Source organism: Corapipo altera, unplaced genomic scaffold (genome assembly GCF_003945725.1).
Source record: "Corapipo altera isolate COAL_440 unplaced genomic scaffold, ASM394572v1 44, whole genome shotgun sequence".
Classification (NCBI taxonomy): Eukaryota; Metazoa; Chordata; class Aves; order Passeriformes; family Pipridae; genus Corapipo; species Corapipo altera.
Window position 1 is genome coordinate 307,325 of NW_020884880.1, and position 23,554 is coordinate 330,878.

Sequence of the window (23,554 nt, forward strand, 5' to 3'; positions counted from 1 at the left end):
TGCTGGGTGAGAGAGCAGACTCCAAACTTTCCTCATAGCAGTGAAAACTCTGCTCTTTGCTACAGAGCTGTGAGCTAAGAGCACCATCAAGGAATCCTCAGGTGGATTTCTTTCCTCCAGATGAATATTGTGACGTTTTCTGCAGCATGCAATGGTGCCTCACAATAAAACTCTGGTGTACTAAATGATGTGACCCATAAAGCATCTGCCAGAAGGGAAAGTAACTGTCCCATCTAAATGTTGCAGACACAGTAGAAACTCCTACTGGTTTATTATAGCCAGTTTATAGGATTTATTTCTGTTTGACACTAGGAATAATTCTCAAAACATCTCTAAGACAGAAGAAAATCATTAAATGTTAAATTACTTCTACCATGATAGTTACTGTAATCTTCTCACATCAAGAAGAGAGATTGTATTTAATTTGTTTCTTAAATTCCAGCTCAAATCATTGGAACTGCATATACTCAATATATTTTTTGTACTAAATAGAAGAATATGCAGTTCCCATGTAGATTTTTATGTTCTGTTTATCATATAAAATGAGCTTTTAAAATGAGATCCAGGATTATAAAATTACCAGAGAAAAAGGAATTAAATTATTATGACAATACACACGCTTCTTTAAAAAAGTACGAAGGGCTTGGTTCTCCAATCCTTTATATGCCATGTGGTCACTAACTTCCTTGTTACTGTTTTTGTCTTGTAGAATGTAATTTCTATCCTATATTGACAAATCTGTGTTGTTCCAAATTAAATTTATAACAGCTTTTGAAATGTCTTATTTATTGTTACATTATAGTCCTATACGCAGGTGTACACTTAACTAATGTCCACTTATGTAATGTTGATATAGAACTTAATGATGTGCACTTGTTTCACAAATACCACTAGGAAATAATGTTGAAAGATCTTTTCCCTAAAGGATTTTTTTCTGCCTATTTTAACAGTAATTGGGAAAAACAAAGGTGAAAAGTTAAATAACTCAAACAGAAATTATCTAGTTACGACAGCAAAAGTTCAGTAGGGAGGTGGTTGTTGGATGTGTGATCATCACAGAAAGTTGTTAACATTGATCATCACAAAACATATTCATTTGAAATGTGCTCAGATGTAGGACACAGAAGAGACATACCTTTTAAGTGACAGTGACTGAACTGAGGATGAAAAAGTTCATCCTGTTATATAATATTAAACAAATTTTTGCAATGATCTGTTATAAACTGAGAAGTGTGTATCTGAATAATTGCAAATGGATGCACAAAAGGGTATGTTGGTCATTCTATTATAACTATGTTGTCTGAAGCCTATTTTATGATATATATTTAGATATATATAGCTAATGGTCACAGAATAAAAATCTTAATGATCTACCTAAAAGTCTTTCACACTGGTCATAAAAACACATTAGTTGAAGTGGAACTTTACATACAGATTATATTTCAAACTGGGAGAATGCATGTCAGATTGAGTGGGTCTCTCACTCTCTCCAGAATTAATGTTCTATTGTAAACAGGCAGAAGGCAAATATAGAAATATACGTCAGCAGTGGAACTGCAGATGTGTGAGATAGCAATGCCACTGAAGTAAAAACAATTCTTTCTTCAAAAAAACCACACTGTGAACATAAAGGCAAATATAAATATGAAGGAGGCAATGTGGATGGTCTGTGAAACTAGTATACGGTCCTGCAGGCTCACTGAAAAACATCTTGAGAGAGTTTGTGTAAGTGTAAGTAACACGGTGGTAGATTTATAGTAGGAAAACCAAGAACTATCAGAAGTGATATTTTCTTTAAAGATAAAAATAATGCATCATATAGGAGAAGTTTCTTCACTTACAGAGATTTTGTGCTGCTAATGTACAATGTCATGTTGTAGGCAACTCTGCTATCAAACACTTCCTGGAAAACTCTTTGAAAGGGAGTCATCAATGATGGAACACTTAGTAAAATGGGATGAAGTACTTTGAAAATCATGTGAATAGACTGAAGAAATATCTGAAAGAAAGCGATGTAGAACGCTGCTATGGTCTAAGTAGGGTAGCACACTGTTGTAAGAGCTTGTTCTTTTCCCAAGAACCAAGGTAGACTACCTCCCCAGTGCTTTCAGGATGTGACAAATACTTGATCACAATTAAACCAAAGAGCTAAACTTAATATCAAAAATTATTTTTATAGCTATTTAGTGGCAAATGTTGATTATAGCCACCTTTTCTTTGCATCATCTATGCAATTAATTACAAAAAATGCTTAGTCACTGTTTTCTTGGTGTGATTTAGCAACATACTTTCCCTCTGGGACCCTGATGGTTCTCGTCAGCATAGCAGGGGAGAGGCACTTTCCTCTTAGAAAGGGGCCTTTTGAGCGGCCAGATGTGCAACCCAACACAATGTAAACTTCAGAATCAGGAAACACTCTAAATGAAAAAATTGTTTGCATTTTCCACATCAGATAGAAAGCAAAACCTTTTGGTTCCCCGTGTTTTAATTGCACCTGTTAGCTCTGATGACTCAGTGATAGTGTCACTAGTACTTAAAACTTTGGTGTACGTTGGTATAGTTAAAATTACATAAATCAGTAACCTGTCAGTCAAAATTGCTTCTCACCTTCATGTGTGCCTTGTAATACTCTAAAAATTACAGTTTAAAGATTGTCTTTGATTTTAATGACATGGATATGATATAGTAACATTAATAATGCCCTAGATGTGTACTTATCTTTCAATTTTGGCCAAGGATGCAGATTTTCTAGAGGCTTCCATAAAAGTTCCCATTGACTTCAACTGTGTAATTTGGAAACACTAATATATGTATCCACTCATCACACTGGTTGGATTTTTTTTCCCCTGTTCTCAATGTTTCCTGAATTTTTTTGTGTTCACAGGTGTAAGTAGGGCTACAAGATCTAGCTCTAGGTAATTGTATTATCCCAGCTTTAAACTGGCAGGTTAATATTAATCAGGAGTCAGTTTCACACCAACGGATAAAATCCTACAGGATTTTACTGGGACTCTGTTAGCAATTCAGAAAAGGATAAAAGATATATTCTTAAGTCATACAGCTGTATGAACAACTGAAATCAATTGGAGCTGTTGTTGAGCTCACTTGGATCCCTAGTCACACAGATATTTTTGGAAACGATTACACAGCTAAAGTAGAAAAGAAAGCATTAAGAAGGATTATGCTGATATTCTAGTTTCACTGTGAGGGATGAAACCACATCTCTTATGTACTCATGAGCAATAAAAACTGCTCTTTTAGGAAAAAAATGTGATCAATATAGAAAAGATTTTATTGTATAATGTGTTTAAGTGTAAACCAGAGATTTGGCATGAAAAGATTCAATAGAAAGCCTCATGAATAATTAATTAGAAAGAAAAGACTCATTATTTACTTTACGAGGTAGACCAATTGTTCACTCATTTTTAAACTGTAGATGATTTCCTATTTGTTTATGCTATTCCATTACCCCTCCTGGAACTCTTTGCTCAAAGGCTGCTGTTCATTCCCCTGTTTGTCCAGTCCCACAGGCTGCTGTACTTGATGCTGATATTGAGCCTTCTGTTTACTACTGACTTAGGTAGTGCTGCTTGTATTGATAATAAACAGGTTTGGCAGTGCTTTTGCAAGTAGTGCAAAAATTTGAGAATACGCCGTGTCGGAAGATAAAGCCCACATCAAATAACTTTTAAAGTCTCAGTAATCTATTTAAAATGTCACTCTGATGGTTTAAGAGACTCTTATTACCTACTGATTCATTGACTAAATATGAAAGATTTGATATCTGTTTATTGCACGGTTATAGCTGGATATTACTAGGGCTGTTGTTATTGATTATCAGTGGTGCTGTCACTAATTAAGGTTGTTTGTGGAGAACACCCAGCGGTTCCAAAGAGCACTTTATGGCCAGCGGGGCTGCCCGAGGAGCGAGGGCCAGGTGCATGGCCCTGCTGCGTGACAAGGCACAGGGGCACAGGGTGGTGGCTGGATGTGCACAGGGGCATGGCAGCACTGGAGCTGCTTTGAAGGCGTGGGCTGCTTTTGGTTTCTCCTGAAGTTTGCACTCAGAGAGGCACGTCCACACCATCATCCTTTCTCCACACAGGAGCACTGTGCAGGGGAGGTACAGCCTGGAGAATGAAGGTAGCCCTATGGAGTTATTACAACACCATATATATCAATACATATAATGACTGTATAACCAGAGAAGGTCTCCTGCATGTCTGTGCCCCTCTGTGTGCTGTTGCAATCAGCAGTACTTTACCAAATCCTTCTGTAAACTTTTCAATCTCCATCTCCACCTGGCTTTGGATTTGTGTTTGCAATTCTCTATTTAAGGAAGCTGCTACGGTACCTTATTTTCTGATGTCTGGGAAATCTGGCTATAATTTCTAACCTAGACTGGCCAGAGTGGTTCCTAATATGTAACACTACCAATTGTTAAGATATAAAATAGCAATTCCTGTATGTTAGAAGCATTTAAAGAGAAGAGAATAATAAAGGACGTGTATATCTCTTTTTTTTAGAAAAGAAAAATGTGGATACCTCTGCTGTGATTGATAGAAATGCATAATGCGTAAATATCTGTGGTTCCAAAAGCTGACAACCTTGCCTGGACTGATAAATGTTCGGTTTCTGTATAGATAATATAATAACATATTAGAAACATACTTTAAAAAAATAATGTCTGTCTCAATTTGAATGATCTGAAAGCCTTAAAGAGGAAACAAATTAGTACTGAAAACACTACAATGCTTCTGTGTTAGACAGTTATAAATATTTTTTAAAAATCTCAACTAGTTTCTTGGCTGACAATTCAATTATTTAACCTTGTGCTGGAGAACATCATAACAAAATTTGTCTCTGTAGTGACACTGTAGTAAATCTGAAATAAAAGATGGTTTTGGAATAAACAAAGAATCTACTTATTAATTTTATTTATGTGGTATCAAAGGAAAAAACAACCTACTCAATTCACCCACTCACGTGATATCTCTCGTTCAGTGGTCTAGCACACAAAAATAGAGGAATTTCATCCTTCCATGTTAAGAACTTCCTCTTTTTTGACTGCACAGTAGTTCTTTCATGAGGTTGTACTTGATAAATATAGTGAAATTAGCACTTAAAATATCAGGAGATCCAAGGAGGACCTGCATGAAGCTGCTGAAGACAGAGAGGTTACTGTGGTACTGTGAGCTGATGCCTGCCCTGCCCAGCCAGGAGCTGCATGGCCACAGCATTTTGGATGTGGTCAGTGCAATCTCAGTCTTGCCTGGGCTTCCCCCTGTAGACAAACACCCATACCTTCTCCATGGACAAGGCAGTGAACCACTAGCAAAGAATCCACTTTTTATTATTTTCCTGCAGCAACCAGCTTAAAGAGAACTGGTCCTTATCGCCATGTGGGATGGGATGTATCCTGGTGGCAAGGGCACATTCCTACAATAAGTACCAAACCCCATAGATTTGGCAGAAGGTGACTGAATATCCTGATCAGATTTTCAGAATATCAGAATATCCTGATCAGATTTTTTTTACAGTTGACCCTGGGAGTGTGACTGCTACAGGAGCAGGTGTGGCCCAGCCTGGAGGGCATGTTGGAACATGGACAGACTCAGGTTGGGGTACACAGGTGCATGCAAGACAGGTAGTACAGGTCTGATGGAATGTGGGAATTTTTCTGACCACAGTTACTGGGTGTACCCAGGGCACATGTATCAGAACCTGTGCTTCTGAAGTCTTGTACATTGTCAGACAGCTCTAAGACCCTTTACAGTAAAACCCTACTGCTTGTTCACTCTCCAGTAATTACATATGAGCCAGAAACTGTGATCATATATCTTGAAATACCTTCTCAGTGGCTGAGATACATTTTCTGTCAGTATAATATGTAGCCATCATTCTGGGACCTCCATTAATTTTCCTAGCAGGAAGTAGTGCACAATCCTTAGTGATGGCCATCCCTTGATCTGACTGTTGGTAGTCCACCTCTGTTCTCCAGGTACCTGTGGAAAAAACAAATTGACACATTCATTTTGAAATGCTTACCCTTTTGTGCTTTTCACTGTAAGGGTGGGAGGAACATCTGCACAGACCACAGTGCAAAATGGTAACTGAAATATGCTAAATTCTTAAAAAAGTTTAAACCCTGGACTTAAACTCATAGGTATGAATGGCTTCCTCTTGTTCCTGCACTTCCATCTACATGGGGGCATATAAAAGAGAAAAAAAGGTAAAAATCACTCCTGTATCGATGCAGGAGTTTTCAGAGAAAGGCCATAAACCCTTGTGGACAAAATAAAAACCTCACATGTTTATGTACCCTTGCTCAGACATATGCACAAAGACCAAAAGGGGAAGAAGTCACAACAGTATGGACCAGTGTGAAAAGGAAAGCCAGAAGAGAGCAGTTACAGTGAAGTAACTAGATGGTGACTGCAAGGAATAGAGGATACATATGAAGCTCAGTGCCCTGTGTGTGCTGCTTATAGAAGAGCTTACTTTACAAGGGACAGCCTCTGCACTTCATAGGGGGACAGGTACAAGCATGTTTTTGAAGCAGAACAGACAAAATGAAAGGGTCTTTGGAAAAATCAGACAACTGTAGAGATAAGGCAGATGTTTCTGGAAAGTTCTGTCTTTTGGCATTGTATGCAAACACTCAGACCTCACTTTTGACACACAGAACACAAAGCTGTTCTCTCTTTGTCTCAGTCATGGATCAGTGTTGCAGAGAATGATAGACCTGACACATTACAGGGGGAACAATTCATGAGTTTAGCTACTCCCAGCATGAACATTCTTGAACACTTTTGTGCTACTTTGTGTTCTCTGGTATTACTGTTTCACTCATATCACTCTCCGCAAAGAGGTTTTGTTATTTTTATGGATATAACTCTTTTAGAAAGCATTGTGCTGGCAAAGATTAAAGGATTACAAAGTGGATGAAACAGAAGAAAGGAGCAAAAGGTGTATTTTGAGAGAGTTCAGTGCAAGATGTTTTCAGGGACTACTCTACTTGCACAGGTAATTTATATTTCTTGTATGCATAGCAACAGATAATACAAAGATAGGCTTAGAACAGTGCTCTCAATGAATAAAAGTTGGACTTAAACATTTTACCGTATCACTAGTAAACAGAGAAGCCAAGACTGTATTTATATTAATTCCTTCCTGAGTACTGGTAAGAGACCTACTGGTGGTTAACTTTACACAGGCTATCAACTCTCCCTTTGCTGGAGGGTGGAGCTAGTGATAAAGGCTGAGGAGGAGGAGGGCAGTATGCAGAAGATCAGGACTGAGTCAAAAAAAATGCTCACATCTCAACAGAGGATGTGATGGGCGTGTAGGTCTTAGTTCAGCACAGGTGAACTTTGTGAGCATGGTAATCTGACGTGAGGTGAGGGTGGATGAAGGTGGGCTGAATGCTGCTGCTGTCCTGTCTGCAGTATGTGGGGTGCCACTGCTGCAGGGTAGAGCTTCAGTGCAGTCACTTTAGCAAAATTGTGTAGGTACTGTAGGCCTTGTTAATGACCTTTTTTTTTCACTTTGTGAGAAATAGAAGAACTTGCCTTTAATCAACTCTGTGCAACAGTGACCTCCTGTGTGGGGCGGTAAGTCAGGTCAGGACAAGCAGCAGGGAGTAGGGGTCACAAGCCTGGGAGTCTCTGGGCTTTTTTTCCATTGGACCTCTCTGTGATTATATCTTTCTTTGGGTGATGGCTAATGTGAATGACATGCACAAGGAGATGAATCTCAAAGTATAAAAGATTCGCACATTAGCTGGAAAGGGAATTTAGTGGTGCATGTGGAAACAGTCTGGGTTTTTCACTAGCCTCCTTGTATTGTGAATGCAAATTATTCTTTATAAATCCTTTCCTGCACCACATAAGGGCTAGGGTAGTTGTTTTTTTCTTCGACTGATTGCTCATCATTATAGCAAAAAAGTACAGGATTGCTTAGAAGGAAATCCAGTTCTACTAATTCTTTCCCTGATTGTATTAGTATGTTCTTTATTTAGGCTTTTTTTCAGAAATTCAGTTTTATTGTTTCAAATATTACTACACCTTCTCACCATTCCTGTTTTATGACATTATCTTTGTTTTGATGGTGGTTGTCATTATGTATCAATTCAAAGAGATCCTCAAGGAACATCATGCTCCGGTTGTTTTTGCTGATCACAGTGGGCATCTACTTTTCTGTTTTCTGTTAAGGTACCATTTCTTTCAGTCACAAGGGTATATTTTACTGGTGTAGATAATGAGTGCAAGATTAACTCACAAGGCAGACACTTGCTGAGAAGCTTAGCATTAACTCATGGAATAGGAAACCGAACACTATAACTGCCTATCCTGTAAAAGATGAAATTAAATGAGCTTCCGTGGTTATGGAAACAAAAGGACCATGAATTTTCTCATGAAATGTGCATTCACATTGTAATAAATTTCTCATATCTAATAAATATATCACATTTCATTATGCATATGAATAATCTCTTTCATTTATATATATATAAAAATATACCAAAACCTTCTCAAATTTTACTGACAATTTTGAGGTCTCAGGACTTGTGACTTCTCAGCGTTGCTCAAAAAAAGTGGCTGATTTTCAGGAAACAAGACAAGCTGAGTAGCCTTGTACCAAGTTTTTGGAAAATTTCGCCTCTATATTGGGAGCCAATAGCTCCATATTGGGAGTCAAGCTTCTGATAATCTGGAAATGAAATTGAGAATCTTGAAGTAAATGAATTGTTCTAAAAAAAATTAGGGAGAGGTTAAATCCTGGACTTCTCTTTTTAAAGCAGATAGCCTCGACTTATAATATTTACAGCAAACTTCCAGAGTTTTTAGAAACATTTATGAATAAGACCAGAATATTAATTACATGACTAGAGATAAAATTGTTATTGCTATTATTACTCCAAAGCACCTGGTTTTACAGTCCTAAGAAACTTGAAGTTTCAGAGATGGGAAAAAAGGCAGGTCTGTTATGGCATTGGATCTGGAGCTGTTTTTATTTGAGTCTTTTATCTTATTCTTTTGCTTTAGAGAAAAAAAATCAGCAAAGAAGAAATTTTAAGTTATCCTCACAAGCCGAAATTAACCAGATGCTGGCTCTGTGACACAAGTGCATGTGCCCATAGAGGAAAACCAAAATGAGATATGGATGCTAAGGCACTGTCTACCCCAGCAGACTGTGGCAGCCATGGACAGAGGAAGGGCAGCTGAGAACATGGTCACTCTGCCCTGCTGACAGATACCCTCCCAGTGCCACAGGAATGACTGATCTCTGTACTCCAGGTAAACCCAAATCAGAGTCTGTCTGCTCTCACTGTGTTGGGCTGCAAACCATGATGCTACAGTCATTGCTTTCTATTAACACAGTTCTCTGCTGGGAAAGACTAATGTATCTCAAAGAGGTTGAGCCAAAGATGGAGCTACTTCAGATAGTAGCTTCAGTGGTTCAATTTTCTGCTACCACAGCTTGTTGGTCGTGATGTGTATCATGGCATGGGCAGAGAGCCTCTTTGATACGGCCCATGGTGGCTTTGCAATCACCCTGGTTCTCAGCATAGGAGACATAAGTGCTTAGCGTTCCAAGAACCCTGAATGCAGCATGAAGCACGGTAGAAATGATTGTTCCTTATTTAGAGATATGACTGGAAATGGAGTAACTCCTGCTTCCAAAGCAGCTTATGAATTCTACGTTGGAGGAATTGCTGGATAACATAGACAGATGGTATTGGGAGCTTGGTGAAAACATCCCATGTAACACTAAGTGAACACAGATGTGGCTAGCATGATATTTTTCTGAGTTTTGGTTGGTTCTTCCAATCTCATCGATTTGCAAGTGTCAACTGAAGTCATGCTGACCTGCTTTCTTGGGGGTTAAATGCTTATATAAGACAGATGCCAAGCCTGTAGGATAATTACAATACTAATTGCTACTTTTGACATATATTTCTAGTGATTAGGGTTGTTTCCAGAATGCCTTTGATGCTATTTTACAAGGGCACTGACTTTATTTTCTGTATTATTTTTCAATGCCGACGTTTGCTTGTTCTGTACTTTTAGATATAGGAATATAACAGTAGATAGTAAAGCAAATTCAGCCATAGGTTTTATATGTAACAGAAAGCATAAAGTAGACCAAGCAATAGATTTTTGCTAGAGGGAAAAGATATTTCTGTTTTTCTCAGTAGTTTTACTATGCAATACCCTTATTTAATTTACTCTTCTTGTATTCTTAAAAACGGGACAAGAATCACCTGAAGGTAAAAGAAGTTGAGAATCGTAACTAAACATAATCATGTATCTCTTGCCAGTTTCCAACAGCAACCTCCTGTCAGTAGTCCTTCCGTTTCTTCTTTATTTTTGCTCTCCTTATTAAGGAGAGAGTTTGCGCAGATGTATGAAACACATACATCTCCTGCGCTTCACTGAGGCAGAAATCATGAGATAATAAAGGCAAATGTTGTACAAAAGGCTAAAAAATATAATAAATTTATAGCAAATGCTGAGCTTTGCTAATGAGCTAAACTCATTAGACAACACCTGGATTACTACAGCCAGTTTTGGGGCCTCAATAGAAGACAGACAACAATGAATTGGAACATGTTCAGCAGAGGGATCCCAGAGTGGTCAGGGCTGGAGCACTTCTCCCGTGGGAAGAGACTGAAGGACCCGCTTGTTCAGCCTGCAGACGATATGACTTCAGAAGGGACCAAATCCCTGGAGTACAGACAAGCAAGTTATGAAAACATGGAGCCAGCCTCATCACGGAGATGCATGGTGGAGCAGTATAAGCTGAAAAATGGTGACCCAGACTGAATACAATGAGAAACTTGTTCCCTGCAGGAACAGTGGAGCTGTGGAACAGTTCGACCATATAGGCTGTGCTGTCTCTGTCCTTGCAGGTTTTCAAGACATTACTAGACAATGTTATGAGAAAGCTGTTCTGATCTCACACTTATCCTTGCTTAAGTAGGAAGTTGGATGAGAGACCTTCTGAGGCCAGTTCCAGGGTGAACTATCTGGTGGTCCTTTAATTCTGTGAGAAATACTTGGTGCCTGTTGAGAGATCTGTTACTTCAGGGAAATAGGAAAAGTATTGGGAAATCAAGGGATGAAGACAGATGCGGAGCATCTGGTGAGTGCAAGGCTTGCGGTTTGTTTTAAATTTTCCTTTTTGAAATGGACTTGACTCATCTTACTACTTCAAGCAGCATTGATCCTTACAGTGTTTATTCCTCTGTAGGACTTCTTAGGCAGGTGAATCTGGAGTGCCAGATGCAGCACAGTTTCTAGTGGAGCTGGGTAGAAAAGCAACAGATTGTCCATTGCTTATTTTTCTTTTGTGCGTAAGCAGTGGGTCTTTGAATGCCTAACTTACTTCCTAATGAGTCCTAGCCAACAACATATCCTGTCCTTTACTAATAGTGCTGGAACCCATGGCCTAACTGAAACCAAATCTGTTGGAGCAGCCTCAGATATTACATTTCCATGTGTTTAATGAGAGGAAGAATTTAGGCGATGGAGAAAGACTCTGTCAGTGTCTCTCTCATCAGCTGAGGCACTAACTGGGATGAAGGTCTGTGCAGGGGAAATCAAAGGTAAGCGCAGGGAGATAAGAGCCCTACAGGTCATCTCATGCAGAGTTCATGCCTCTCTCAATACTAGACACAAACTATAGCAAAATGGGCCCACAGTTCTTCTGCAGCTGGTGACATGGACTATTTGGACACAGAAAGTCCATGCTCCATGTCCCAGAGGGACAGTTTCTTGAAAAAAGTATATTTCATGTTACTGGGCTTTCCATCTCTCCTGGCCTTTCTCTGTAATGGGAGCTGTAACTAAAGAGGTGTGTTAGTTCACTGAAATTAGGGACTTTCTCCATAATTGCAAGCTTATTTGCCATTTTTTAAATTATGAGTCTTGCCACTAAAGCACCTAACCAGACGCATCTGGGAAGGCTGATTTCTGCTTAGCTGAGTGGCTTCGTATGGGATATGAAGAGTCAGAAACAAGTCCGTATTATTGGGTTGGGATCAGAAGTTATGCATAACCAGAACCCCCAAAGGTACATCTTCTAAGAGGGTTACTTTCCACTGCTATCCCCCATGGGATCTGAATCACCAGATACACTGCCCACCATGGGGTCCATGCCATATGGCACTATCTCTACACTAATGAAAAGTTACCTTTAAAGACCTCCATCCCACTATACCTCTAACGATGTTGCTTTTTTCTGAGCATAAGTGGGAGCCTCAGTGATTTACCACCTCTAGGTGGCATGATGATACTATAAAATTTTAAAAGTATTTTTTATATATTAAGCAATCATTAAACTATTGCCATGGTAGAAACATGTTTCAAAGAGCAATGCTCAGGACCCATATTGGATGATACTGATTCCTAGCATGCCTGGAGTGGTGATGATGCTATTACTGCAATATAGACTTAAAAAGCCAAAAGAAAATAACTGGAAATGTACTGAAGACACATTTTCAAATATTACTTATTCATTCATTTTTGAAATGCTAAGAAGGCATATCTCATAATTTATGAAAGCAACAGTTCGTGATTCAGTTTTTGTAGTGGTTGTGTTTGTGTTGCAAAAATGCAAAATAAGCCTGCTGTTGCTGAACTTGTGTAACAAGTTTTATTCTCTAAATCAACTTACATTTGAAGGACAAGAAAATGCAATAATGTCTGTGCATACTGGTCATATAGATTCTAACACATCTGCAAATAAACATCAAGAGGCTCACAGAAAATTATTTACCCTTCACTAAGGATATGAAACTCTTTGGAAACTTCAGTGGGAAATGGGAGCTGTGCACATGTGTTTGACAGCATTCCTAAGTTTTCCTTGTGGGCGTGGAAGAAGTCCAAATGATAATTAAAGAAAAAAAATGGTTTTGTGCATTTTTGTTTTTTGTTTGTTTTGTATTGGATTATTTTTCTGGTTGGTGCTTTCTCTGGGCTCTTCTGTTTGTTGATGTCAAAGAATGCCCAAATGCCAAATCCAAAGTAGTCTTCACTTTTCAACCATCAGTGAAATGAGTTCCATAATGAGATAAGAATTTACACCAGCTCAGGAGATCCCCTGTGGTTCTCTGCTCTAAAATCCAACAAAAATGGGACTGAGATAGGTAGATAAAGTATATCATTTGACAGCGCAAACCCCATGCTGGTGAGAAATTGCTTATAGAAGCAGTTTAAGAAATGAAAAGTAATTATAGGCTGCAGAAGAAGGAATGGTTCCAAAAATAACTTTCTGCTCTGCAGTCTCCTGTGACACTAGACAGCCTCTTTGGGTCCTGTCATGTTTTGCAGAAGCCACTCTATGTCTGCCCCAGCATTTAGACTGGTGCTTTTAAAACCAGACCTACCAGATGAGATGCCTGGTTTTGCAGATCACTCAGTTCTCGTGTCTCTGGAGCCACTGCTCCTCACACAGTATGATGACTTCGCAGAACAAGAGAAGCATTTCCAGCAAGTGCTTAAAACTGGGGTACACTGACTCTGAAAATGAGCTTGCACTAGTTAAAAATCTTGGGCTACTTTGGTAAGAAAGGTGATGAGATGATCCCCATGGCCTCTGCACCACAGTTTGCATAATTCCTTCATTCCATTACCCAGTAAGGCAATACTAAAGTGCAAGTCAAACTTGGGAAAGTTGTGAAATTCTAGATTGAAGGTTTTCTTTGCAAAATAAATTCAACTGCTTTGGATTTATGCATCATGTTACTGCTTTGAATCACATACTCCTTTCTACAATGTTCATTCCATGTACAGAAAACTACTGAGTATGTCTTTTAGCTTTCTTGACACTAGTGTTGTGTTTTTAGTGCCTAACAAAAACAAAAGCCCCCACCAACCTGAATACACAGAAATTCAGTCACACAATACTTTTGGACTTATTCCTAAGGTCTGCCAACTTAAATGCATCCTCATTTGTCCTCTAGCCATTGTAAAATCCATTAATATTCTCAGTGCCTCAGTTATTGCAGACCCTCACAAGGCATAAGCATGCAATGCAGCTCCCAGTCACTCGCTCAGCTCACACTTGTGTGATGGATTTCAGATGACTGGCCCTCAGGATAGGCCCATATGGTGTGGTATGACAGGCTTTCTGTTTTTTCCAGCCTGGCTGAGAAAAACAGCACAGAAGAGGAATAAAGAAATTCAGAACAACTGTCTCTGGTTCTGAGTTTCAGAGGAGCATTCTGTGCTGCACGTCCTGCTCTGCTGTCTCCTCTCATCACTCTGCAGAATTCTGCCCTGGCCGTCACCACCACTCTGCTTCCAACCCATTCACTGCCATCCCACCTGGCCTGCAGTATCCAAGTTCCCCACCTTTTCTATTTTGTTTGCTCTGTCTCAAACCTCAGCTATCTCCTTCTCTCTGCTAATAGATGGCCTTTTATTTTTTTCCCCAGCTACTTTCCCTGTTTTTCTCTATTCCCATACAGGTTTTTTTTCGTGCCCTGAGGTCTTGACTACCTCTTCTCTGCAGTGCATGGAAGGTGTCTCAGAGATCACAGAGAGCAGCCCTTAACTCAACACCCTGAGTCCTTGCTGCTTCTTTCCCCAGATGGATCCTTCCTGAGATTGTCTCCTCTCTTTACCCAGGACCTTCATAATTTTATGGCAAATCAAGTCTATTTAAAGCCTTGTAGTTTTGGTTAACCTTTGAGTTCTTATAGGAACAGTGTCATTTCCAACACCTCAATAGTACCTTTCATGCTAATTTTCAAACACTTCATTTAAAGCTTAACAACAAAACAGATGACAATAATGTATGGCCCAAGCATGATATATTTTCCTTACACTCATGGCACTGGTGGGAATACTCTTGTGGTCAGACCCATGAATCTGAAGGTTTAATTGTCATATTGGTCCTGTGTGAGCCTTCCCAGCAGTAGCTGATGGTTGCAAGGCCTCTTTTGTTGCTGCAGTGGTAACTAGAACCTGTTCAAGTTTTCAGAACACCTGAAGCCAAATGCACTCACCTCACCAGCAATGCCCTTGTTCTGGGAACAGAGGAAAAAAATTGATCTGAAATTTTAACTCAAGACAGCCTCTGGGACAGAAAACTTCTAGCTCAATGGTTAAATTAAAATTGCAAGCAACTGAATCTGGAGCCTGATAAAGGACCTTAACTGCAGGCATTGGTCCCAGTTCAGTTTACAATATCTTAATTTATATTTTGTGTTCCTGACCCCCCACAGCTTCACTGGATATATTGTTCAGTGTTTGGTCCTTACAATTACCATATAGTGCTACTGCGAGTGGTGAAAAGCTGCTCTGCTGAGCTGCAATGGTTGTAGAGATTCTGTAGTGCTCTGTATGGAGCTGTGTGTATGAATAAAGAGCTTGTTGCAATTTGAAAGTGCTTTAGGTTCCTGAGCCTGGACAGAGCTCAGCAAAGGATGTCAAAATTCAGGTTTTGCACTAGCACCCAAGAAATGGCGAATCATTCATACTGTTTAATACATCCTTCTCTGCTGCTGCTAGGAATGTAAAAAATTACAAAAGCAGCTAAAGCAATAACAATACAGTGTTTCTCCCTATGAATAACGTAGATTGAAGTAGTGATTTTCTTGCTCATGTAGCATATTGTCAATAGTAATTTACTGGTCTGTGTGGTACTCTAAGCAGATTCAGCACTAATATTAGAGAAGACATAAAAGTGTGTGGAAGAAGAATGTGACTCTATTGTTTCCTTCTCCCTTATTTATAGGGGAATATAATGGAATTCCCTTTACATATCTGAGAATGTACCTATTGCTTTAGTTTTCTAAAATAGCTGCAAACCGATGCCTAAACAACATTGCTGTATGTATTTTTCCCATATTTATATTTTAAAAATCTTCATTTCTTTGGAAGTCTCAAATGGTTTGATATCTTTCATACTTAATAAGAATGGTTTTTAACTAGTCCTGTCTTATGAATGCATGGAGTCATACACCTTCCAGTGAAGTTGAGGTTTAGCGCACCAGAGGTAGTGCAGAGCTAGTGATGGCTGTCCATCTGCCAAACACAGTCCAGAGTAGAAGTTGGGATTTCTTTTCTTGCAGACATTTCTTCATTATCCAGTCTCTCAGAGAATTATAAGGTCATGGTCTTGTGATATCTAATTCCATTAGACTACATTTTTTCAGGCATGAGGAAAAATTATAGGCTCTGGAATGGATTCCAAACTCCATTCACAATAATTAGTTAAAATAAATTATTTGCGTCAACATGGATTTTCACTAGTGTAAATTAGGTCTGACTGTGGCTATATTTCTTTTCAGCAGAGTCTGCAGATTGCTAGAGCCTGAAAATAATGATATCTCTCTGTGCTGAGGCTGTACTTCTGTGATGATCTCCCTGTAATTTTCTTTAGTTGAGGGACATCTGTTATTTCTGCAGTGCATTAGTGATTCTTGTAGCAATGTTTAAATCAAGGGGAGTTTGAGTGGAGAATGTTGCTTTGAGAGTATTCACCACCTCCTTAATTCCTTAAAAAAAATCCTATGTCCTCATCCATATTTATTATTAAGGTCTTTACTATGGCAAATATAAACCTCTTTTCTTAATAAAATTTTCATCTCACATTAGTTATTTTCATTAATAAAAGAGAAACAGAAGGGGCACATGATATTTTTCTTCACTAATGTACTCACTAAATCCCTGAGGCAGCTATTTCACCCCATTTAGACACGACCACCCTGTCCTGATCTTTCAAACAAACCTGCACCAAAATCATAATCTTAGTGCTGCCTCTTCCTCTCCTTCAGCTAGAAATGTCTGAAACGGCTAGAGGCTTGTTAATTTGGATGAGAATTTTATGCTTATTTTAATTTTTCCCCACTGCAGGTCAAGGCTTTAACTGGACATTCCAAAATGTCATCTCATAAAATGTCAGAAAATTTACTGCAGTCGGTGGGAGTTGTGAAGTCTGTTTGCGTTTTGTCTGTGCAGATTTCTCTAGTCCCCACAATTTTTCTCTGAATTGACTCCTGTTCTGCAGAACAGCCTGGTACTGTCACCCATGCCCTTTTTTGCCACTTCTTTGTGTGGGGTTGAGTAAATTATTTAACCTGCCTGGGATTCAGCATCCTCTGTCAACATGCTACTCATATCAATACCATGTTCACAAAGAAAATCACCACTTTCGCTATTTATTATTCATACTTAATTTAAAAATGATCTGATATACTCAGTAATAACTTGAGAACTCTGAGATTTTTTTTGATGTACGATAAGAAAAAGTGGTAAAAACTGAAATTACGATAAAGTTGAAAAATGTACAGCTTCAAATCTAGCTTTTGGTTTTATTTCTATGGTAATAAAATTGCACTACTTTTGCCCCTGTAGTGTTGATTGTTGTCTAGGACTTTAAATTTCTGTCATTAGGAAAATGCAGGAGGCAACATACTTGTGCATTTATGAGAAATATAAAAAGAAGGAATCCAACTGTGAGTGCATCTCCCACTGAGCCAAAATTTACTGTGTTCTTCTTTCTTTTCAAATTGGTCTTTTTGCAACATCAAGGAAAAATGGCAAAGGAAATGAAAGCAGCTATATTTAATACAGTCTTCATTGAAATCCAGAGAACAAAAACTGTTCTTGCTTAAATTAATTCAGGACAGATAAATAATGTGTAACAGAGCAATTAGCACAAACAAACCAGCTTGCAATTTAGCTACTGTGTAGCATACTCAGTGTCAATGTTAATTAGTTGGGACAAAACTGCATCTTTGTCAGAGGATAGTAGACCTCAGTTTTCATATTTTTAAAATTCTATCCCTGCCTGTTAATTACATGATTCTCAGCAAGCCCATTGATGGCAGGATATTCAAATAATGTGCTCAAGACTGGAGACTTATAATATATAGAACATCTCTCGGATGGACAACTAGTAAAAGTAAGTGCAAGGGAGAAGAAATCTGAGGCTCTTATGAATTTTGTATTGTAGAGAAACTTCACATTAGGACATGGACATTTTGCTGGATCTAGCTGGACCTTTGGTTCTCAGAGCGGCCAAAATTTCCTGCAGTGAGTACACACATGCTGTGACATCGTTGGTTTTATGTTTATTGAAAAAACTGATCTACAGAATTAATGTATTTCACACTGCTTGACAAGGAGAAATAAGAGATTATAATGTTCTTTCCTAAAAGAGTACTGATTTGGGCACTAACATCAGCTCAGGAGGGACAATTATTAAAAAAATGCAGAGAGTTATCACAATGTGAGTTCTTGTTGCTCGATTAAAAATGATTGAAGAAATTGCTTGTGATTAAAGTAATCCTTTTGGACTTTACATATTTCTACAATTCTTTTTGTGCTACTCCCTCCCTTCCCTTTAAAACTAGGAAGGTTTCCTTAAGTAGGAAAGTTAGACACGAAGTATGTGGTGAGAGTAGGATGCAAAGGAACCTGAAACAAAGGGAGAAAAGGGAGAAAAAGTACAGTTAGCAATAAGTTCAACTTAACTGTTACATTTTCAGTGGGTGGTTTCAGTAAGACAATTTAACTCAGCTGTCTTACAGCCCAAAGTGCTGCTTATCCTTAACTGGCCACAAAATAAGTAACCACACATTTAAACAATTTGGCAGTTGCATGCAGTTGCAGGTAAAAAGCAAAGATCATACAAAACAATTAGAGACAAAAGGTCAGTGCAGCATAAAAAGAGTTTTTCAGCTGGTGTATGTCATGCAAGCAATGTACTCATCAACTCACCTTAACAAATATACTGACTTGCCCAATCCTTTCTGAAATATATCAGTTAAAATTTGTCTCTACGTACAGCAGTAGCAATAGCAAAGGAAAGGATGAAGCTGATGTTCCATTTTAAAAGTATCATTTGTAACTTCAGATCTTGCATAACATACTGAGCATGTGCTCCAGCTCTGCAGAAGATTCAGAGTCCTGTAATGTCTGATGTAACACTTGATTTCTCATAAAGTTGAAATCATAAGTTTGTGATAAATCCTGAAGTAACTAATTATTGTGTGTCACTTTGCCATTGTAGGTCACAAGAAGTAAAATGGTTTGGTTGTATCTGGCATTTGTCACCTAGAAATATTGTACAGTCATCTTTACTAGGATTGTGGGATGTAGCAAGGTTGTGAAGTTGATTGGGTCACGGCAGATTTCTCATTCCATTTGTTTGCAGGTCCTTCTCAAACAAACCTTGATTTTTCCAGCTACAGCTGGAAATACAGTTATTTCAGATCATTTATATAGCAAGTCATCTGAGTAGAGTGTTTCAGTTCATAAGCTTTTCACTATTGCTTGTTTCAACTATTTTCTTTTTGCTAATCATGGGATCTATATACTCAAGTAAGCTACAAAAATAGATCTGATCTTTGTTCTCCAATTAGAAACTTTATTTACTGTACGGAAAGCTCTGGTAGATGATAAGGATTGAATAAATGTCTTCAAATACAAGAAAATTTATGAATGCTATGATTTAAATCCTAAAGATACAGAATGGTGAGCCTCATGGATTAAATTATAATCCTTATTTAAATAATTCTGCATCCCTTTGTCTGTCCCAACTGGCTATAGGAAATGTTCCATTCTGAGCAGTGTCAGCACCATGCGTTCTACCTTTCTGACTTCATCCATAGTTCAAAGTTAATTCCTTGTTTTAAATCAGTTTCTGTAGATTTCTACTTGCTAAGCCTTAGGTTAGGATGGACACATTATGCAAAATTTACTCTACTTTTGCTTTTGTTTTTTCAGGCTTTGTTTTTTATTTCACATAGGTGATTTCCTGGTTGCATAAAGACTGTGCTCAAATAACTTGGTTACACTTTTGTTGTCTTTTCCCTGGTACGTGTGTGAAGTGACTTTGCCTTTTCTGCAGAGATGTGGTTTCCCTTTCGGTGCTTCCTTCTGTTTTAACTTGCTCTACTACAGTCATTCTTCCTTGCCTAATATCACCCTTTCCAAAGTTGGACAGTTAAAGAAATGATATTTCCATAGCTAGAATCTATTGATAGGATCAAACTCATCACCCTAGAAAATCATATTTGCTAACCTTATGTGTTTAGGTGATAGGGGAGAGTAGGAATGATAGCTGCAATCTGTCTATCTTTTATACTACTCCAGTCAGTTCAGACTTAGTGCTTGCTCCATGCCCTAAGCAGTACAAACTCCTAGTGCCCACCTATCTGCCTACAGTAGAAACACCCAGAACCCTGAATTCCATGTGGGGGAGGATTAAATCATACTGAAAAAGGACTAGAAGATGGTGGTGAAGTGTTAGATGCTGTGATGTATTGGTATCTGACAGAAGCTGCTGTGGTTGCATTTGGCAATTATTTTCTAATTAGGCTTTGCTGAAGCCTTCTCCATAAGTGAATGAGCAATGTGTGTGTTTATTGTCACCAGCTGAACTTTGATCCATGTCACTCAGAGAAGTCCTCACACTTTGGTCCGTTTTGGAAAGGTCTTCTGCTAGGAAAGTCATGAACATCCCAAAACACTGTTATAGCAGACTCAGAAAGACTCAGTGGGAAGGGGATAGGAAGAGAGTGCTGCTGAAGGAAAGGTGCTGGTTGATTTGGCTCAGCAGGACTCTATGGACAGCAGGAGTGTGCAGATTGGGAGCTCCTATGCCAGGGGTGGCTGCAGAGAAACACATAGGCATCAGGAGAAAATATTCCTTGATGGGACATATACTTGTCCTCATACGTTTGAATTTTATTAAGTGATTTGCTACCTAAAGAGCAACAATTGCAAGCAACATATAGGGCTTAGGGTACCATATGTTCAGAGCACTGATCTACCACACAGTTAGCACTGCAGTTCTTCCCTGGACAGGAAAAAAGAAGAATAAGGTATCTAAAAAGTGTAGTTGTAAAAACAGCTGGGAAGCTTACACAGTCTATGCTTTTGCTATGAAGGTTAGGCAATCTCTGTTGTCTGGTGATTTCATAAGCACTGAACTGATAGCTCGTTCTGCAGCAAAACTTCCCAAAAGACAGCAAACTATAGTAAGAAAATCAATATTAAAGATAAGATGCTAATGCTATGTATAAATAGAATAATTAAGTTGAAATGGATCCCTGGAGGCTATCTGGTCCAAGTTTCTACTCAAGCTTACAGTTAGATCAGGCTGCTGGTGGACCTTTACAACTGACTTTCTAGTAACTTCAAGTATGGAGATTTTCTACACTTTCATTAATAACTGCAAGAGTATGTCTTTGTGTTGGGTCATGAGAAAAGTTCATTTTCTGCAAACATTTGCCTATAGATCAACTAATAAATGTTAGTATATTTATTATAATGTTATATATAGATTAGCATATTTTGATCCAAGTCTGAATAAATATAAATGTGAAATAAATGAAATCAAGTTACCCTTAAAAGTGAATAACATGCTGCAGTTTTAACCGTATGAAGGCTGAAGACTGTTCTGCTGTTACAAGTATGACAGAGAATCAAAATGATAAAATAGACCCAGGACAGGAAGGCAGGCTCAGTTCAAAGGCTGAGACTGCAAATACTCAGCACATCTATCAAACCACTCAACCCCAGGCAGCAACATGCGAGAACTAAATTGTGTTGATTTGCTTTGGTAGGGTTTTCATACACAATCTGCTAAGAAGATTGCAGCAACAATATTACCTCATAAAATATATAATAAGAATCAATTGTCAATATTGCAGCAAAAGTTTAGAGAACTACCAGCATGAAAGGAAATGGTATATTTATTAATTTCAAGCTGGATAAGGATGTAGTGCTAGCAGCTGAGATATTACTTCTGAAAGAAAATCCACAAAGAGTAGAAGGTGAAGAGGTAAAACTCATGTTTGCTGAGGTTACCTAACCTCCATAAGGGAATATATGAACTAAATTTACCAGTGAATAAGCTCAAGCAGATGCAATTTTTAATACTAACAAGAAATAAAATTCCCTTTATTAGCTTAAGAATATACAAAATCCTTGCTTTCATCTGAGGGTCTGTTCACTGGAAAAGGAGCTAAATAGGCACAAAAAAAATTTAAAACATCTGTCTTGAATACAAAAACTCTCAACAGAATAGGAAAGAATACACAGGAAATGTGTATTTTTCTTGATTTTGAAAATGTTTTTAGAAATTCACCTTAAGGTTAAGACAGAAAAAGCCTAGTAAGTTGTTTCCTCTGGAAATGATAGAGCCAGAAAGGGAGAGGGGGAAATATATGGTGATGTTATCATTGATCCCTATAGTGCCAGTGATGTTCTCATTGATCTCTGTAATAGTAAAAGTTGATCCCTTCATTTGAGAATAAATCTCAATCTAAAAAAAGGGAGGAAAAAAACTAAGCTGCATATGCTCAGGGACTTGTCAATAGAAACCAAAAGCCTTTTTTTTTGTTTTTCTGCATTGAAGAACAAGTAGGCCTCTGACAGTTTTCACTAGGGCAATCAAATGTATTTTAATGCACTCTTAATACTTTTTTGTAGGGGCACATCTTCTGCAGACATTGTTTTTCAAATGTGTGTTTCCTGAGATGTACCACAAGACGATGTCAGAAGTGCAGAAAGCAGACATTAAAATTCTGCTCCAAAATATATTGGATAATTGCATAAAAAGGTGGAGAAATTCCAATAGGAAAAATGAAAATGTAATCTAAGAATCAAGATATTCTTGCTAGAAGTCTGTGCTTGTACTTGAGATTTCTTGTAAGGTGTAGGAGGAGGAAGGATTTGGATCTGTACTTTTACATCATTGGCAAACAAGACAGCAAGCACCAACCTGCCTGCTGGGCATGAGGGGAAATTTACTCCCTCATATTGTTATTTTTTTTAATGAAGCCCAAGATGGCTGGTGCCTTCTGAAAATCTGATGGGTTCATTTCCATCGGACCAGCAAGTGGAAGGAGTGGAAAAGGGAGATATGTGTGTGACGGTAAGTGTGGGACACATGCTGGTAGCACGCACAACAGTACCCTGGGACCATGTTGCTCAAGACCTAGCAAGGAAGCATAGATGTCTCCATAATTAGCTGAACATTCAAGCTGGAGACAAAACTTTGGATGAAGTACCAGAGCCTTTTTTCTCCATCTGAATCAGAATGTCACAAAATTTCCTCCAGATGGAAAGAACTTAGATGGGCAGAAGGAGGTTAATTTGAGAAAGGTTATACAAGGAGTAAATATGTGCACTTCTTATCAGTATTGCAGGTTCACTGGAGGTTTTTCAGAATGGTCAAACCTAATTTAAACTCATGATGAAAAACTGCCACTCCCCTTATTTATAGAGCAGGTTTGTCAGCTCCAGGATTTGAGCTATTGGGAAATTCCTCTCTCAGCCAACAAATTGTAGCCATGAGCCGTGTCCACAGTTGCTCACAGGCTTGAGGAAATGAGAGGAAGAGGCTGAAAAGAACAAAGCTTAAAGCCATGAAAAGTACCTCTATCTTAATACAAACTACAGCTTTTGCCAGGCTCCTTGCTTTGGTGGAGTTCCTCATGTAGAGCAGTTTAAAGCAACTAGCTTCAGTGCAGCTTAGCTGCATGATGAGCTTGATATGTCTGTAACTATCTGCCCACGTTGTGGGA

At 38.5% G+C, this 23,554-nt stretch overlaps 1 protein-coding gene across 2 annotated transcripts in view; it reads right to left on the bottom strand.

The window, feature by feature from the left end:
- Positions 1-23,554, bottom strand: part of STEAP4 (STEAP4 metalloreductase) — a 64,322-nt gene that overhangs the window by 33,471 nt on the left and 7,297 nt on the right. The window contains exon 1 of one of the 2 annotated variants that reach the window (XM_027639448.1): positions 5,851-5,985. The exons of the other annotated variant lie outside the window; for it this stretch is intronic. Within the exon in view, the coding sequence (XP_027495249.1) occupies positions 5,851-5,961 (111 nt within the window). The 5' untranslated portion in view covers positions 5,962-5,985. Of the gene's footprint in view, positions 1-5,850; positions 5,986-23,554 lie in introns of those variants that run through there. 2 annotated transcript variants of the gene reach the window in all.